The sequence below is a fragment of the Lichenostomus cassidix genome, chromosome Z (assembly GCF_008360975.1).
Source record: "Lichenostomus cassidix isolate B80296 chromosome Z, HeHo_3.0, whole genome shotgun sequence".
Taxonomy (NCBI): domain Eukaryota; kingdom Metazoa; phylum Chordata; class Aves; order Passeriformes; family Meliphagidae; genus Lichenostomus; species Lichenostomus cassidix.
In genome coordinates, this window is record NC_139511.1 from 40,794,784 (window position 1) to 40,815,171 (window position 20,388).

Below are 20,388 nucleotides of genomic sequence, written 5' to 3' on the forward strand. Positions count from 1 at the left end.
ACAAATTTATGAAGAAAACACTTACGAAGAAAGTATTTAATAACTCACTAGGTGTATTTATGTGAAGATTCTCTAATTACCTAGCTTTCAATTTCTTTGAATGTCTATATAACTTTTACTTCTGTGGTTATTGATACGCTTTTCCATAACAGTGATTCAGTTAGGTGAGTTTGAGGCATTACACTGTAAAATATATAATAGGTATTCCTTTACCCTTTTTTTTTACTTTTAAAATTAAAAATTACCACAAATGAGTTAGCATTCTGTTGCTTATCTCTCCTTTTAGAATATTTCATTGTAACATCTCTAATATAAAAAACTTACTGACCCACATTTTATTTCTGCTATGTGAATAAACAGTGTTCTGAATTACGGTGTTTGTGAAGTCTTAATTTCTTGAATACTTACTGACTGGCAGTAGTGGATCAACTTGAATTGAAATGCTGAAGCAGTAGTGTGCTGTGGCTAGCACAGGTTTTTCCCATGAGAATTTTCTTGTGTTTTGTAAATAAAGATAAAGTTTGGATGTTATTGGAACAGTGTCCCAGAACTTGGACAGTGCAGGCCTGGCCAATCAGGCCTGGGGGAAGGCTTCTGACTGACCAATCTGGGTGACTTTGGAATACTCTATATATATGATGAAATCAAAACAATAGCATTCCTTCTTGCCACTGAGAACTGGTGCCTTCATTACTCTGCTAGCTGCTCAACAGCGACAGTGTGCGTCTGTGTTTATGTACAAATATATTACTTTGAAATATATATACATGCATATGGACACTTTTGAAATATGAACTATTCAGTATATATATGGGTTATATATAATATATATAAAATATTTGGTACATATACAGTAAAAAATACATATACATTGAGGTTTATTTTTAACAAATTTATTTCCACAAGCAGCTCTATCCATAAGCAAACGTTGAGATGTCAAAAGTCTGAGTATTACCTTTACTAACTTTCAGGTGTTTTCCTTACTTAATGTGCTTTCAGTTTCTCACTTAGAAAAGCTATTAGAATTTTGAAAGAAAGCTTCATGGAGAGGACTGGTCTTTCATCTCCCATCACACCCTTTTTTTAGATTTCTTAAGCTTTCTTTGTCATATTGTTAGCTGCACTTGTCATTTCCTTTTGATTAAACGTGGAAAATTCAATAGTCACTGTGGTGTCATGACAACCCAAGACAAGTGGACTGGAAGACTCTATAATCTTTACTAACTTAGTAATGGGCAGACCATTTGTGATGATATCTCAGAATATGTCCATTTATTGCAAAGTGCTTGAACAAACCTGGAAAAATCATAGATGAGACAAAGAAAAAATAAAGACATTGGGAAGCTTTTGGCACACTAAGATTAAGGTACCTGCACATATGCTGTTCACTTTTCAGACAGAATCTGTGATTCTGTAATTCTGTTAAGACAAGGTTCCTTTTTATGGCATCCAACAAAATTAAATAATGCTGTGATGCAGGGTGAGTTCTTGAAGCTCAATCCAAGTAGTTTCTCAGAGTTCCAGAACTAACAGGTAAGTAATATTTCTTCCATGTGTTTCTGTATTTCTCAGTAAAAACCAATCAAAGACATTCAGTGTCATATTCATCCCAGGCATGTGGTCATCATGTGATGTAGGAGGACCCATGTACATATAGCAAAAATACCATTTTTAATCAGTATTTTTTCCTTATGTTTTTCTGCATAGACCACTGCAAAGTATCACTGTTCGTTCTTATCAAATAACTCTCCATCAACAAAATAGGCTCTTTTCAGTATGATGCTAGTGAGTTACGAGTAATCAGTAAGAGTCAGGCTTTATGGGATTCATCTATCTTTTATCACATAATCACAAAATATGCTGAGTTGGAAGGTACCCACAACGATCATCAAGTCCAGCTCCTGGCCCTACACAGGACATCCCCAAGAATCACACCATGTTCCTGAGAGCATTGTCAAAACTGTTCTTGAAATCTGTCAGGCTGGTGCTGTGACCACGTCCCTGGGGAGCCTGTTCCAGTGCCCAGCCACCCTCTGGGGGAAGAACCTTTTCCTAATATCCAACCTAAACTTTGCAACTGACACAATGTCAGGCCATTCCCTTGGGTCCTGTCACTATGCAGCATAGAGATGAGATCAGTGCCTGCCCCTCCTCTCTCTTTAAGAGAAAGTTGTAGACTGCAGTGAGATCTCCCCTCAGTCTCCTCCAGGCTAAACAGACCAAGTGACCTCAGCTGCTTCCCGTATGGCTTCCCCTCAAGCCTCTTAATTATCTTCACTGGCCTCCTTTGGATGCTGTCCAATAGCTTCATATCCTTCTAAGTATTGTGGCACCCAAAGCTGCCCCCAGCACTGGAGCTGAGGCTGCCCCAGTGCAGAGCAGAGCAGGACAATCCCCTCCCTTGCCCAGCTGGCCATGCTGTGCCTGTTGCCCCCCAGGACACACTTGCCTCTCCTGGCTGCCAGGGCACTGCTGACTCTTGTTCAACTTGTCACTGACCAGGACCCCCAGGTCCCTTTCTGTGGCACTGCTTTCCAGCACCTCATTCCCCAGTCTCTCTATACATCCAGGGTTGCCCATCCCAGGTGCAGAATCCAGCACTTTCCCTTGTTGAACTTCATATGGTTGATGTTTGCCCAGACCCCTGATTTGTTGGGGTCTCTCTGCAGGGCCTCCCTGCCCTCGAGGGAGCCAGCAGCTCCTCCCAGTTGTGTGTCATCTGTGAACTTGCTCAGTGTCCCTTCCAGTCCTGTGTCCAGGTCATTTATGAAGATGCTGAAGAGCACAGGGCTGAGGATGGAGCCCTGTGGAACCCCACCAGTGACAGGTCCCCAGGCTGATGTCACCCCATTCCCTGTAACCCTTTGTGCCTGACCCCTGAGCCAGCTGCTCACCCATCACAGGTTGTGTTTATCTGGCTGTGGGCTGGGCATTTTGTCCAGAAGGATCCTGTGAGAGGCAGCGTTGAAAGCTTCACTGAAATCCAAGAAGATCACATCAACTGGCTTTCCTTGATGAGCTGGGTGTGTTACCTTGTCAGAAAAGGATATCAGATTTGCTAAGCAGGGCTTTCCTTTCATGAAGCCATGCTGGCTGTGACCAGTGAGTGGGTTGTCCTTCAGGTGTTTTTCAATACCCTCAGAATAATCTTCTCCCTAACTTTAGTAGTCAGTGAAGTGAGACTGACAGGCCTGTGGTTTCCAGGGTCCTCTCTTCTGATCTTGAAAATCAGCTTCCAGTCAGCTGGGACCTGTCTGGGTTCCCAAAACTCATTGGTCAAAAATCACTGAGAGAGGCTTTGCAATGACATCAGCCAGCTCTTTGAGAAGTATTGGATTAATCCCATCAAGACACATAGATTTGTAGGGATCCAACTGGAGCAGCAGATCCCTCACAGTTTCAGGGTCGACTGGGAATTGATCATTTTTGCAGTCATGGTCCTCCAGCTCAGCACTGAGACCCCATTTGGTCCGTCATCCATGTTGAAGACAAAGGCAAAAAAGGCATTATTAAACATCTCTGCCTTGTCCATGTCCATGTTTTTGAGATGACCATCCTGTAATGGAACGATGTTTTACATTGCCATTAATATTTGGAAAAACTCCTTTTATTGTCCCCCACAGTTCTGGCCAGCTGATTTATAAATATCAGTTGTGGGTTTTGCAGTCTCATCTCATTGGTGGTTTTCTCTTAAACCCAGCTCTTCTATGGTATCAATTTAGAGAAAGAAGGTACTTGTTTTTCAGTTGATCACGTTTAGATTGTGTTTCCTGATTGCTTTTCTCCTATCAGCTGCATGTCCATAGATCTGACTATAACTCTTTTGGTAGACATGAGGGGAGACCTTAGACCATATGTCTTGGGAGAAAAAAAGATTTTCATTAACTTTTTAATACTTCTGGCATGAAAATTACTGCTAGTAACTCTGCTGTGCAGAATGGATGAGAAAAAACAGAGTAAACCAAATAGCAAGTCGTGGTGTAGTATTGAAATGAATATAATGAGAAGGTGGTGCCTCTCCAATGTAAAGCACCATAAATGTCAAGGCATTTTAAGAAAAAAAAATAAAGATTCTTCTTTTAGTAATTTTCCTGATTGCTTGAGACATTTAAGTACTTATCAGACTACAGAGATTAGCAAGCACAGAGGTAGAATCTGAATCTACAGAGCTGCTGTGGTTCATATTTGCTATAAGCTGATTACCCAGGAGAATACTTCTTGTATGGGTGAAGACTGTGTGTTAGTAAAGTGGCTACCTAACACTGCTCCCAAACAGAGCCCACTTAACAGCTTGTTTATCCATAGCCTGCTACTGCACCACAGCTCCCCTATTCCTGGATGATCAAAATGTGAGTCCTGGCTGAAAATTTTGGTCATAGCCTTCTTCTGTGGAAAATTGGAGCCATCTGCTGTCTAAAGAGAGTATTGTTTAAGGTGAAGTGTGTGATTTTTCTGTCTTGTCCTATATCCTCAAAAATTCTCCAGTATTTGTTGTTGGTAGGGTATTTGCTAACAATATGGAAGCAAGATTATTTAGATCTAGATGTTTCTGGAAAAAAACCCATATCCATTAGTAGATATACTAAAAGGCATTTATCTAGACTTCAGCATTAACTGTAATTCAGAAATTTATGTTACATAGGCAGCTTGAGAATCAGGAAAGGGGCTGTCTCCAAGTGTGCAACATCTAAAAAGCTCATTCCGTAAAATTCACAGTTAGCTCCCATTACTAGTTATCTTCTGAATAATTTTAAAAATTCCTACTCATTTCATACAGCTCAGTTCTGAATATGACTCAATGAAAAAGCATGCTACGGTCCTAGTTTCCTATTTCTTCCTGATTTTGTATCTAATAGATATAAAAAAATACTTCCTTACATGCTAAAAATTCCCCAACCAACGGAAAAAAATCCCCAAACAACCAAACCAAATCAAATCAAACCAAACCATCACAAACCTGGGAAAAAATCTTAAGTCATGCTTTTTTGGTTTTTGTGTCTGGTAGGTCTTCCAGATCAGGTCAAACTTTGTAAGCCTGTCAAAATGTTTTTCCTCTTAACGCTTTTCCACCACTTCTGCAGACCACATTGAGCTATTGTCAGCTGGCCAATTGTTCCAGTTGTACCCAGTTATGTGCTGTGTTTTGAAATCTTTAACAGGTGTAGCTACATGGAACTAAACAAATAATCATATGTCAGTTTGAGACATAAAATAGGCTATAATCCAGGTAGCTCTTCCTTAGTTACAGTGAGCTATTCAAGAGTGTGAAGAAATAAACCTATAAAATACTTACTTGCTGTTAAAGTCAAAACACACACGCTAATTAGGTTAGCTTGTAAAGTTCTCTGGCATTTTCATTGCTGTGGTAGTTGCTCATGTCTTCTAGACATACACAATCACACCCAGTGCAAATAAGACAGCATTTACATGTAGGTTGAACCAAATGATTATAAATGAATTGAGGGATGTCTCCTGGGATTGGACATAAAGGTCTTGTAAACTGAAAATTTTATAAACAAACAGCTGTTGGGAAAATACCATTATGCTGTAATAGCTGCTATTAAAATCCATTAGCAATCTTGATGGCCTGTTTGAATTTGATGCATCATTTGCTCTGACAGCATTTCTTACTAAAGAATTTTGTAAAATATACATAGATTATGAAAGACAGTAGTAATAGACTAGGATTAACACTGAATACACATTTTACTTGCATGTGCCAATCAAGCTTTGAAGAATGCTGTGTATCCTCGAGTTTAAATGTCAGCAGATAAACAGGAGCACATTAACCTGAACAGCTGCAAAGCTTTCTCCATCACTGTGGGAGAAATACACAGCTCTGCAGAGATGAAGTATTTCCAGGTTAAAAACCATGTTTCAGGCAACAAAATAAATCTCCAGTGTTTTCTAAGAGTTTGTGTGCTCTCCTAATTGATGCCAAACTGTCATTCTCCTGCTCACAGATCCATATACCGCAGCGGATACCAGCTGCCATAGGGGTAGGTACGGCCTGTAGATCATGCTGCTACTAAAATTACTCAGACTTTTAATGAGATTTTGAAAAATCTATATGCCAAGAACTATCTGAAAAGTCTTCTCTTTTAAGAACAGTTCAAGTGTCAGTGATACAGCTAAACTGTCCCTTCACAACCAGGTGTAAGGACACACGGAGTGACCTGTCTGAGTCTGTAGACAAGCAGAGATTCACTTAGCTTGTTCGTGGATGCTGCAAGGGCACCATCTGGTGGGTGTACAATAAAGATTAAAGCTTGGTAGAGCAATCAGATTTAAATTTCTTTTTATCAGGACTTCTTGCCTGCTCCCTCTTTTGGTAATGCTCCTACTCAGATGGTATAATACTTGTTATTGTACATATTTAGTTTCCTGTTCTTCCTCTACCTTATGTTTTTCAGTGTTTTTCTCAATGAAGTCTAAACAGAGAATTCTTTTTACGTAGTACTCTGGTATAAACTCACGCCAGTTTTATGGATACCCTCTTTCATCCTCTCTCCTTATATCTGTTTTCAGTTTCTTTGCAATACCCTTTTTGTTCTCACTGATACCTGTAAGCAGCCGTGTGCTTAAAGGTCTGGCAAAGATCTCTCAGAATGTTGTTCTGCTGAAGAATACAGCAGAACTATGGTCAGTTCCTTTTGTATGGGATAGGAATAGTAGGGCTTGTGGTTCACTTAAAGAGAGGTAAATTAGTGCTTTTTATGTTCTTTTAGCTCTGGACTATTGTGTCTTATTATCTTTTGCAATTTGGATATTTAAAGTTATCTCTTTATTAAGGATTATTATATGAGTGTATTCATTGAAGGAACTGTAGGTCTGTGTTACTGTTGTTTATTCTTAACAGAGTTGCAAGAAACGACACCTAAAGTAATATAGTAAGTGCACTATTTAACACGCAGGTTGTTAAAAGAACCTTTAGTACTTAGCATCTACTACATGGTCCTGATAATATATATAATCATTCTGCTATATGCCTCTCTCTAGCACTCAGCAATAGATAGATTTTCAAAGCACAGTATAGCAGAGGTAAAGCACTTGTGTCATTCCATGTGGATTTTTTAAGTATTCTGAAAGAAGACTTGTTACTTGGAGCCTGGCTTTCTCAGTTACATGTAAATATTTTTAATGATATTTTCAGAAAATAAATTAGGCCCTGAATTAAAAGACATAAATTTCACAGAGGTTGAAATGAGAGAATTCTAAAAAATGAGCCAGCAGGATACAAAGCCTTATCTACAGCCTAATTAATAAGGTTTGTTTTTTACTTTTATGCATTACTTGAGTTCCATGAGTTCAGTAAGATTTGAATACATTTTAAGTACATTTTACCGGAAGTATATTACCAGTTTGACCACCCGAGCTTTACTTAATTTCCTTCAATTTTCAGACAACACAAATTCAACATCATAAAAAAAATTAATTCAAAACCTTAATTTTGAAACCTCAAATTATTAATAGAGGTCAATGAAGTCAATGGGTGGCCGCACAAAATCTGGTAAATAGGCTGCTTGCTCTGTTGGGTGAAATTTTGCTTTGACATTGCTGAGTAGTACTTGTTTCTTGGTGTTAGAAAGATACGTCAGTCACCAGGAATGAAATACCTGCCCTCATGAAGGAGGGTGTAAGCAAATTTTTAGGCTTGGTGCAAGATTTCAGTTCATGAAAGAAAGCTGTAACGGTGTGAGCAGTCAGTTGTGCTAGCTGGAGTCACTAGTACACATGGTGGAATGGCCAGTCGGTTGGTGAAGCCCATTTTAGACTTGTGCTACACTACAGGGGCTGCACTGACCTACCTGAAGATTCTGGAAATTAATAGACCTGGCTGCTGAACATACTGGGAAAAAAAAAGATTTTGCATGCCACTTTTCCTGTAATGTTATGTCTTAAAGCACATTTTTGTTTACTGACCCCAACAAAATCTCTGTGTTGTTGTTCTTTAGCAAGGAAACCTTTTTCATTTTTTACATACTCCTAATCATAATTTCTTTTACACACTGAATGTTCAGTGTAACTATCACATGAAACTAGAACAGTATGAAACTGAGAATGTTAATGTGCTCCTGTTTGTGTGCTGTCATTTAAACTCAGTTCTTTTTTGTAGTTGTTTACCTGCATTTACATGCCAGCATCACAAAAGCAGTCCTGTGCCTCAGAATGGTTAACTTCAGATTGGTTTTAGGGTGCTGTCTTGCTTTGCATCTGATTTTTCACTTTTATTTGTCTATTGACAGAGCAAAGTGCAATTTCTGAAGCATTCAACCCGAGGAAAGCATGTGTGCTGGAGAGCTTGGTCCTGTAGGTCCAAAAGCAGCCTTACAGACAACCTGTATTTGATTCTCAGGAACTTGAACCATCTTAATGGCAGAAGCTGCTGTCTTAATTACTATAAAACAGAGACAGGGGTGCCACAGCTAACTTCAGCCTGGTGTAACCAAGTGTGAGGCCCTGATAGGCATCTGCAAAGAACTTTGTTTTATCCTGTTTTTTCTGGTGTTGGTAATGACTCCTGTTCTCTCCTCTGAAGGAGCTGACTGTTTAACAAACGAGTTGCTAAAGGCATTTTGTTTGCATAACTGTAAATGCTTATTAGAAGAATCCATAGGAAAACTTAAATTAATTACAAGAAACTGAACTGCTACTCTTATTTGCCTGGGATTTTTTTTTTGGTGGCAAAATTCAGTGTATAACATTTGACCATCTTTGTCCAATTTCTAGTTCCTAGTTCAGTCTCATTGCGGATGAGACTGAAGTCAGTTGGATTGATAATACACTGATCCTTGTTTGTTCTTGTGTCTTGGAGGAAGAAGTTTGGCTTCCCCAGCAAAAGAATAAACTGAATAAATGGGAAATTAATTCTCTCTTGTCTCCAGTTGTATTCCAGATGACAGTTGCTCCCTATTGACAAGGCATTATGGCTGGTCAAGCAAAGTGACAGTTATTCAGCATACAGTGCAAAAGTGACTTAATCAAAATAATTGAATATGCATTTTTAAAATACTTACATACTTAGCAGGGAACTTTCACTTCCTGGAAGGGCCTTTTGTTAGAGCTGAGTGCCTAAGGAATAGCATGAATATTGTCTGTGTACTGGAACTGAGTGGGAGAATAGTTTTGTGTACATTAGGGACATGTGCCAAGTCCTTTGAAGTCAGTGAGACGATTTCCATTAACTTCTAGTTCATGTAATTCTGAATTGGTGTATTTGGTCAGGCTTGCAAATTGAATATCAAAAGGTAATAATTACTATTTGTATTTTCCCATTTGAAGAGAACCCATTTAGAATAGGGTTTTTCAAAGCTGTGGATCTGTGGTGCTGAAAAGGAAAATTTATTGTGAACCAAAGGATGAAAGTATAAAAAAGACTGAGGTACAGTTAAAGAGCATTTTGCCTCAATGTGAAAGTGTATTTTGCAATTAGAGAGATTTGGGGTAATAGGAAGGAGAATGAGAAGTTGGAAGTAGGAGCAAGAGTATTCATGGCAATTAACTGGGAAAACAAAAAATAGTGTAAAGCAAGAATTTTCACCACTGGAGGAAGAAAACTTGTAGGAGAAAATAGTAGAGAATGAATGGAAGAAGTCCATTTTGTGAGAAAAATGGTTTGCAGTCAAAAGACTGTGAAGAATCAAACAGCGCCTTTAGAAGGGCAGAGGATGTAGGTAGATGAAAGAGAAGGCTTCACCAGTCACTAAAATTTGATGAAACAACACAAAACTGACATATTACCAACTTAGAATATATTAGAGGTGATAGATCTGAATCCTACACAAGAGGTTATTTTGATTTATCATTAGCTAATTATTTTAAATTTTCTATCATTACCTTGCGACATTTGCTGTCTATATACATGGAGTCCAATAGATTTAATAATTAAGTAACTGTGGTTTATTCCTGAAGTGACATTGTGAGTTGCATACATAAACTAGCAAAGTAAATCTGACAGGGGAAAAGGAGGTAAAAAGCAAAAAAAATATTTAAAATTGCCAGTTTAACTTTGCATGGCTTTGTTCCTGTGTGAGGAACACTCAGGTTGTAGACTGTATTCCCCAGCAGATTTTGTCATTTTGCCTTTTTTTTTTAATTGATGAACTAATAATTTCACATTAAATGCCATTCCCATCCAGAAGTAATCAGTAATGAGAGATAATGTCATCCCACAAAAATATTTCCAGTTTCTTCTCTTCCTTTTGAGTGTTTTACCTGGAATTTTTTGAGGTCCCTCCAAAATATTTTTGCTGTTTCTAGAGTAATAGTAGTGTTAAAAATGTTGCTATTTTGTTAAGTGCAAGTCACACGGAATAATTAGTTTTGGATGCCACAGTGGAGGACATACTGTGGATTTCCTTCTCTTTCTATACCCAATTGAGCTCTCAGTACAGTGGTGTTAAGGAATAGGGTTGCTGTCAGAGACAGTGGTGCAATGGAACTCTCCAGGGCCATATCCCAACAATATCAGGTGGAAACATTTTCTGGCTCTTCTCTCCGGGTTGCAACAGGAAGTCTGGCAGCATTTTTTCTCTCTTTTACGGAAGAGGGAACAGGCCTGGATTCCATTGTGTTAGAAAAAAGGAAAAAACACCCCAGCCTTTCCCCCTCAAAAAAAGACCTCAAGACTATTGCAACTGTATTGTTTCTAAATATACCATTGGCTGAAGACTGAGGGTTTATTATTAGCTTGAGTGAAAGTAATTTTCAAAGATAAGGAGAAAGTTTCCTGTTATGGAACATGGGATATGTGTGATATCTGTAATATAGAAGGTATCAGTGAATACGTACTTTTTCAGACTGTCTGCCTGTGATGGCATCCATTTATAATACTGCTGGCTTCTTGCTATTTAAAGTGTTTTTAATGGTACATCTAGTCTTGCCATCTCCAAACAAAAGAAGTGTTCCTGAAAATAGGAGAGGAAGCACTGTTTCATCCCTCTATAGTGGCAGCAAATGAAAAGATATAGCACTTTTTCCAAACAAAACTCCATGTTAAGGAAAAATGACAGTAATATAATGTTGTCATTGTTATGACAAAGCTAGTCTTCATTTAAACTGCAAGCATTAAAAGTGCAGTAAGAATAGCCTGCCATCCTGCCTTGGCATTATGTTTTTTTTCCTTTGATTATATCTTCATGAAGAATTAGTGTTTTGATACAACATTTGTTCATGGATTTGCAGTGGTTAAATCAATAGTTAATGAGGTTCGTCGTATAATTTGAGTTTGTAGTTTGTTTATGCTAGACCAACTTTATCCATACTCCAAACAAATTATCTCTTATAATCACCAGCCTGAAGATAAATCTCTAAATGTTTTTCTGATGATAGTGCTGTGGTTGGCAGGTGTTAGAAGTGCCTCCCAGGGACAAAGATTGAAGATGGGCTTGTTCTCACAAATCCTTCAGGCGAGGTTGTTTAGCTTTCTATCCTGTCATCTGCAGACGAGCCTTGTATGGTGCCCTGCTAATGAAATCTAATAGGCAAAGGTCATATATCTTTATGAAGAAAAATGCAAAGCTGGTGAGTGATGAATGTGCTTCATGGGGTTCAATGGACGATGCTTAGCAATAAAATCCATGTTTAAACAGTGCTTCAAATGGCTTGGCATATCTCTTGTCTTTTGTGCCTTAACTACTTTTTTTAACCATTCTCATTACTAGGGATGGGAATGGATAAATACAAAAATAGTTGAATATGCATGCAAAGTTGTCTGTGTAATTAAAGAAATAGGTGGGGGTAATTAGTTTTCAGTATTCATAGCGTAATGAGTAAGATGGTTCACATAATAGTAGACAGCATTATTGTATTTAAATTTGAAAGCTCTATTGAGTAACAATAGAAGTGTACTGGCTAGTGTGAAGATGTGAAGATTTAGGTAGATTCTAACACCAGTTACAAATAAAGATGCTTTTGTCAAATGTCAAAACATAATGCCAAAAAATGGGGGGCAATAGAAACAAAATATGCTGGTATAAAATTGCAGATAGAACTTCTAAAGAATGCAAGGCAGTGCCTTTAAGAAATTAAAGGCTGATCTGAAGTTAGAAGGAATCAAATAAACCAGATATTGTTGAATCACTGCTGTTTTTTAAGAAGTTACCAGTTCATTTGCTATAGTTATACTGCTGAGCTGAGAGACAGTTCAATAAATCAACTCAGGCTTGATGGATTTTACAAACCATTGCAATGAGCGCGTGGAAGAGGAAAGAAATCTCTCAGTATTCCCTCTTTGACAAAAGGATATGCAAAGAGCCTGAATGGATGAATGGTTGATTAATTTTGCCAGAAATTTTCTTGACAGCCAGAAACGTGTTTTTGCATTATCATGTTTGCATGGGGATTATTTTGTAAGGTATGAATTATTACGTATAACCTTACACCTGAGACCTTAGCTGGCTAAAAGAGACAGCTCCTGGTCAGTATATGTGTAGTTGTGATGTTTCTTATGTTTTAATTCATCACTCTGTCAAGTCAGCCTTTTGCTTGTTACCGCTTGCTAATCAGTCAACAGTGAAATCAAATATTGTATGTGACTAAATGAACCTTGTAACTGAAGTGGTAGGTTGTGCCTTTTTCAGTGTTTTTTTAATTGTTTTGCAAGCTATGGAAAAATCAGATGGAAATTTTTATTCTTGAATATGAAAACAGAATAATATAAAGGAGAGTAAAAAATTGTATTGTAGGCTATATCCACATGGCCTATTGATTAATAAAAAAGAGTGCTTCTTTCTCTCCTATTAGTTTTTGAGGTAAATAATTATGAGATTGTATAAACTATGCTGTACTTCAGTATGGAGGTATTTCCTTTTAATTTTGTACATATTTCATGCATATTTTCTACAGGTGATAACTTGCTTGTAAGTACCGTGCATAAGCAGTTCCTTTGCTGTTAGGCTTTGGATACCAGTGGTTTCAAAATAAGAGACTTTCCTGTCCATGTACTTTTGTCCAAAAACGCATGTGCATACTTCCTTAAATGTTTAAAATTACCTGGAATACATTTCAATATAGTACATTTCTCTGTACTTCTCTGCTTGGAGCAAAAGTCATACTGCTATGATTGCAAGTTTTCTAGTTTGTCCCTTTAATTATTTTACAGAGGCAGAGTTTTAAAGACACATTTGAAAAAGGAGGTGTCATTTAAGCCTTTAAACTTGAAAATTACATCTATATATTTGAATGTATTTTGCATTTTTAGCAACTCCAAACTACTTACCCCTCAACTGCTAGAAATGTTCAAAATTGACTGCTTTATCTTGATCAGTCATGGTTTTCCTATGACAGAAAACATCCTCTAACAGTGAGACAAGTTTACAAGCACTTTGAATTTCTTCCCTTAGAGATGGAAATAAATAAGCATTGTCATCTCTTTATTACCAGACTACATGATATACTTTGATGTTCTTGGATTCCTGTGCTGCTGTAAAACATTTTTTCTTCTAGATATTTTTGTCACAGCAATCTAATATTATTATGTCATTTCAGTGCACACCACAGCAGTATGCAGACCATTACCTATGTTTGTTAATGTCTTTAGGCTGTGCTTTCAATGTTTATTTTGTGCAGTAGTGGCAGTACCTTAACAGGGCTTCATCTCCAGCCCTTCTGATCTCCTGCATTTTTTGAGTACCTGTGCACAAGCCCCACCAACATTGGGGAGCATTTTTGACTGCTGTGTTCCAGAGAGTTAGTTGTACCCCTCAGCACTCAGGAGAGGCTGCCTTGCTTATGGTTAAGAATTTGTGTTCATCAGGTGGGTGGCAGTGGTGGACACTGAAGGGAGTTATTCCAACTGCAGGAAAAATGTTCTAAGCCAAATGGGCCATGATGATATCCTTATGTTACATGTATATCACAATGTCTTTTAGGATACATGAACATGCTGCTAATTTCAGAGCAGTCTCAGCTAGTTTTTATAAATGAGGAATAATGAAACTGCAGATTGGCAGTTTACCTGAGCAAAATTTTTCTAGCTCAAGTTTTATGAATTAATTGAGGCTTTACAGTGGAAATCATGCACTGAGCTAATACACAGAAAATATGGAAATCTTTATAAGTCCTACATAAACACAGGTTAAAATGGACAAGCCTGAATCTGAATAAACAGAATTTGTACATGTATTGAATGCAAGTAAAACCAGTTTAGCTGCAATCTGAATTCATAAAGAATGAATCATTGTTAAGCATTGTGATAAAATGCACCAATGCTATAGAAAAGGCACTGTTTCCAGTACGAACCTAGCCATACATGCCTTCATTGAACAAAGCATGCTTACCTTTTTTATTAAAGAGAAATCCTTTTTTATTTGCCTTTTTTTTTTTTAGTTACTCAGCATTTAAGTGAAATAATAGACTGTAAAAGCAGAACTATCACGAGTACTAAGGGGTATGAGATGAGGGCTAAACAGGCATTCATCTAATTACTTTATATGATCATTCCACAATGCTGTAGTATTTCCAATACAAAATTCTTTCCTACTTAAATTTGGAATGCCTACAGTTAAATGTGAGGTGTGACTGGGGTTGTCACAGAGCAAGATAACAAAGCTCAGAGATGCCCATTCTCTTATTCTTTAGCTTAGGACATAATACCTTTTCTCTTTGGAAACTTTAATCATAAACAAAGGAGAATTTACTGCTATTTTTGTTCTTTCCAGAAGACTGATAAATATCAGTGCAGAAGAGCTGCTGTTTGATACACTGAAATGCGCAGTAGAAAAATGCAATCTTTCCTTACAGAAAAGATAGTGATTTCTTAATAGAGCATTTTCACCAGTGGTGTTGATAGAGGAAAAAAGGGGTAAAACAACAAATATGCTTGTTCATGTTTCTGGAGTCTTGTAAACATCTACTGTTTATACTGTTCTTTTAATTTTTAATGACCTTTACCTGAAAGTAAAGTGATCTTTACATGAAAACTTTTTATAAAACATGGAATATTTTTCTTCACTTTTTTGCCTTGCCTTTTAATTTATTTTTTTTTTAATAAAGGAGGGGGCTTCTAGTAATTAGCTGGATTTACAACAAATGGCACACAGACTGTTAGCTCTGCGTGTGTGCTATATCATTGGTGTTTACCCTATTATATTGCAATTTAAGTATGTCATAAAGTTTTATCAGTGATCACATAGAAATAAACTGGAATTCAGAAGTACCAACCATGAAATATTAAGAGAATGCAGTATGGAGCAGTGTATATGACTTCTGTATTGTGATAATTGCATCAGTTGTGAAAATTGTAATGGGATACAATATTCCTCATTTATATTTTGTGACGGTTGGGTATTTTTAGCAAATGAGTTGTCAGCAGAAAGGCTTCATTAGACCCATCAGGGTATCTGCCCATGAATAACGAATCCCAAACTGTACTGACAGTTTCCTTGAGCCAAAATGATGGAGCACCTCTGACAAAAGCCATATTGTGCTCTCCATGTGAGAAGTGTTAAGAACAAAAGAGACAGTTTGTTCTTAATTTGGTCAGGTTAATATTGACACAGTTAGCTTAGAAGAGTCAGAAGTGTGTGTAATGTACACTTGCAGTGATCACTTGGGTAATTGGCTGTTGACTTCATGAATCACTGTTTCAAGAGACAGAGAAGTTACAGATTCTCTTCAGCTATTTCTTGGCTATTTTGCCTCTTTTAACAGATTGTCCATGTTTATAGTTATGTTAACTGTTAAATTTAAAAAAGAGATTCCTGAGAATCAAGAAAGAAAATAGAGTTTCAGATAAAGCAGTTTCACAGCAATATACAACCGATATAAAATGATATTTCTCAACAGAAGTACATAATAACTGAACAGGTCATATTCAAAAATCCTTCAAAAGTCTTTGGATTTCTTCAGCTTTCTTGTTCTGCGTACTTAACTGATAAGAAAAATATTTATAAATTTCAGAATGTTTGTCATATTGCTATGTTACAGCAGAAGCAATTTATATGTATTAGACAAAACAAAAGCACAATTTTTTTACACAAGTTATGACACTAAATGACTCCAGTAGTTATATTGCTGTTAACTCTGCAAAATATATTTACTGCTAGATTCTATTTATTTTAAGTATGTACATTTCAAGCATGCTTACAATCTTTTTGTTTATAAGTTACTTAGATGGTATTGTAACAACTAAGAATGTTTCATATGCGATTTACCTGCTGTATACTGTGTAAATATATTAGTTAATGCTTAAGCCCACACATGCTAGTAAAGAAAAGGAGCATATAAGAATGACAAGTTGACAGACCTTTGTCATGGTTTAACAGTGTCAGTATATTTCATGCTATACTAATTCATCAACAGCATATTTTACGTGCTTCTAATTAATTTGGGATGTACCAGCTTAGCTGTTGAAATTATTTGCATTTTTTAATTTCTGAATACAATGTTTTGGTTTTTGTAAGCATTTATATAATATGTGCAACTTTCTGGCTGTTTATTTAGGTGAGCAGTTTGTGGAAGAATCCTTATATCTACCAAATCTTTCAATATATTGTCTTTGGTAGATTTTAAGACTGGTTTGCAACTGTCATTATTTACTTGAATGCTTGAATGCTTGTGATGGGAATATCTGAATTTTGTTGTTGGTACTAGTTTAAAACAGTAAACTTCAGGGGTATTTAGGGGAGTTAACCAGGGATTTTCAGATGGTTTTGAATCTGCTCTAGATCAGATTTTTTATTTGAATATTTTAATTGTTCCAGCTGCAGTTAGGAATGGGATAACTGAGGTGATTTCTTCATCCTTAAGGACATTTTGGTATTGTTTCTCATCTACCCAATACTTGTGTCTTCAGAAAAAGGTTTTACTGATTTGAACATTCAAAGCTTAATTACGGTAATTCCTCACCGTAACCCCCTATTCAAATTTCACATCTGAGTGTCCACTGAGTGTCCAGTAAACTGGCAGCTGACTGTGCATTAATCTGTGTGAATTTCACATAAACCTCATTTTTAGGTGCTATGAAAACCTTAGAGTGGAACGTCGTCTCCAGTCACAGAAATGAATCCACTTCCAAAGAATTTGACAAACAGATTTTTTTCTTTTAAGTTCAACTTACAGGGAGGAGAGGCATTTTGTGGACACATTTGAGTAGATTAATAAATAGTATTTATATATTTGTAACCAAAACAGTAATTTATTAGGTAGGAGACAGATGCAGGGGAATAACATGCCAATCTGCACATACAGTTCTGCTGTGTTCTCATGATGAACTGCTGTTTATTCAAGGCCAGTGTAGCTTGGCAGCATCAAAAGAACTCTTGGCTAGAAGATAACAAAAAAAAATCTCAAATACAAACAGCAAAAACATAAAGGAAAAAAAATTTCTAAGTCTTTGTTCACCGGTAGTTACCAGAAATGAGGGCTGAAGAGAGACATATATACTTCGTGCATTATGATCACAGTTGAGAAAGGTGGATTTATGGTTTATGTTTCAAGTTTTAGGTAACTGGTCTGGTCCAGGCATTGATGAGAATAGGAAACAAAAGTTTACCTCCTGTGTAGTTGGTGTGCAGTGTGTGTGAAAGGAGGCAATTTTTTTTTATACAAGGAGTGTAAAAATAGTTTGCCTCAGTCCTTATTTTTTTGTGTCTGTGTGTGTGTGGGTTTTTTTTTCAGGTTTGCACAGAATTCAAAGAGGATGAACAAGGGAACCTATAGGAATAATCTGTGATAATTGTGTGTTACAGTTGCGTGATATCATCATGGACACATATGAAGGGCTAATTAAGTTAGCTTGTAGATTTGCTTTTGTGTGCTGAATTTTACGTCTTAACACTATTATTTTAACATCTATTATTTTAGATTACATATTGACATGACAGATTTCATAAAATATTTTTCTTTTTCTAACCAAGAAAAGGTTGTTTATTCAAAAAATAGCAATAGCCCAGTATCACAGAATTACGGAATTGTTAGGGATGGAAAGGGCCTCTGGAGATCATCCAGTCCAACCCCCTTGTCAAGGCAGAGTCACTTGGAGCAGCTGACACAGGAACATGTCCAGGTGGGTTTTTTGAATGTCTCCAGAGAGGAAAATTCCACAACCTCCCCAGGCAGCCTGTTCCAGTGCTCTGCCACCCTCAGTGTAGAGAAGTTCTTCCTCCTGTTGTTGTGAAAATGCTTGTGTTTTAGTTTATGGCCATTACTCCTTGTCCTGACATTGGGCAGCACTGAGAAGAGTCTGGCCCCATCCTCCTGACACCTGCCTTTGAGATATTTCTATGTATTGAGGAGATCCCCTCTCAGTCATCTCTTCTCCAGTCTAACCAGGCCCAGCTCCCACAGCCTCTCCTCATGAGAGAGATGCTCCAGGCCCCTGATCATCCTTGTGGTCCTCCACTGGACCCTCTCCAGCAGCTCCTGGTCTCTCTTGTGCTGAGGAGCCCAGAACTGGACACAGCACTCCAGATGTGCCTCACTAGGGCCAAGTAGAGGGGAGGATCACTCATCTTGACCTGCTGGCCACACTTTTCCTGATGCACCCCAGGACACCACTGGCCCTCCTGGCCTCAAGGGCACTGACAGCTCTTGGACAGCTTGTGATCCACCAAGTTCCAGGTCCTTCTTCACAGAGCTGCACTGTGCTGGCACTTGGGGCTGTTCCTCCCCAGCTGCAGGCCCAACACTTGCCCTTGCTGAACCTCATTAGGTTTCTCTCTGCCCAACCCTCCGGCTGATCAAAGTCCCACAGAATGGCAGCACAGCCTTCAGGTGGATCAGCCACTCCCCCAGTTTAGTGTCACCAGCAAACTTGCTGAGAGTGTGTTTGATCCCTTCCTCCAGGTCATGACAAACAAGTTGAATGAGACTGGACCCAGTAGTGATCCCTTGGGAACACCACTGACTGCAGGCTTCCAGCTGGACTCTGCTCCACTGACCATGACACTCTGAGCTCTGCCTTCAGCCAGTTTTTGATCCACCTGACTGTCCTTTCATCTAACCCACATTTCCTGAGCTCACCTATGAGGATGTTATGGGAGACAATGTCAAAAGCCTTGCTGAAGCTGAGGCAGACAACATCCACTGCTCTCCCCTTGTCAATCCATCCTGCCATGCCATCGTAGAAGTCTATGAGATTGCTCCAGCATGATTTCCCTTTGGTGAATCCATCCTGACTACTCCTGTACTTCTGATGACCTTCTTGTCTTCTGTATGCGTTTTGATGACCTCCAGAATGATCCGTTCCATCACTTTTCCAGGAACTGAGATGAAGCTGGCTGGCTGGTAGTTTCCCCGGTCTCCTTGCCACTTTTGAAGATGGGAGTGACCTTGGCCTTCCTTGAGTCATCAGGCACTTCTCCCATTCTCCATGTTTTTTCAAAGATGATGGAGAGCAGCAGAGTAACAATGTCTGCCAGCTCCCTCAGAATCCATGGGTGCATCTCACCAGAGCCCACAGATATCTCTACCACAATCCTCAGCAGCCAAGGGGAAGTTATTCTTTCTTCAGCCTTCCTCTCTTACATTTGAGATCTGGGACTCCTGAGGGCCAGTCTCAGCAGTAAAGACAGGCAAGGAAGGCATTCAGTAATTCTGCCTTCTCTGTGTCTTCCATCACCAGAATACACCTCTAATTCAGCAGTGGCCCTGCATTTTCCCTGATCTTTCCTTTGCTGCTGATAAACTTCTAGCAGCCCTTCTTGTTGTCCTTGATATCTCTTGCTGGACTGATTTCCAAGTGGGCCTTGGCCTTCCTCATTGTATCCCTCTAACTCTGGTGATGTTCTCATTGTCCTGGCATGTGGCCTGTCCCTTCTTCCACATCCAATATATTTTTCTTGAGTTTGAGATTTACTAGGAGTTCCATGCTCATCCATGCAGGTCTCCTACCCCATTTGTCCAATTTCTTTATCATGGCGATACACTGACCTAGAGCTTGGAGTGCTTCTAAGCAACATTGCAAAAGCAGGTAGCAGGAACAAGTAAGAATTACATTTCACCAGCAGATTCAAGAATGCAGAAGCTGCATTTAGTATTTCAGTGTTCTTCTATTACTGTTCTATGGGACTGGTTCTTGATTTTTATTAGGCACATAGTTGTTTTGACAAATGAAATGGAATTCTATTGCCTGTAACAGCTGCTGATGGTTTTTAACATTTACGGCTATTTTTGTGACAGATTTGAATGAAAAGAACAAGAAAAGTTGCTGACATTTCTTTTAATTTCTTAATGTTTTTCAGGACTGCGTGTTGCACAGGAGTCTCATTGGTGATCTGAAAGCATTCCTAGATAAATACGGGTTTGATGTACTTGTCATTTTGGCCAACTGTTTGTCAGATGAGAAGCAAACAAATCAACAAATAGCAGTATACTCCGAAAATGTAGAGCTAGGCAATCAAGTAAGTGCCTGGAAAAAGAAGCAGATGTTTCTCCTGGAAAAGAGTT

The 20,388-nt window shown here is 38.2% G+C and overlaps 1 protein-coding gene across 1 annotated transcript in view; it reads left to right on the plus strand.

Annotated features, from left to right (window-relative positions):
* The window catches only part of PRUNE2 (prune homolog 2 with BCH domain), a 131,544-nt gene that overhangs the window by 54,438 nt on the left and 56,718 nt on the right, over nucleotides 1–20,388 (plus strand). Inside the window, 1 exon segment of the mRNA XM_085043750.1 lies at nucleotides 20,184–20,342. Coding sequence (XP_084899876.1) covers nucleotides 20,184–20,342 — 159 coding nt within the window.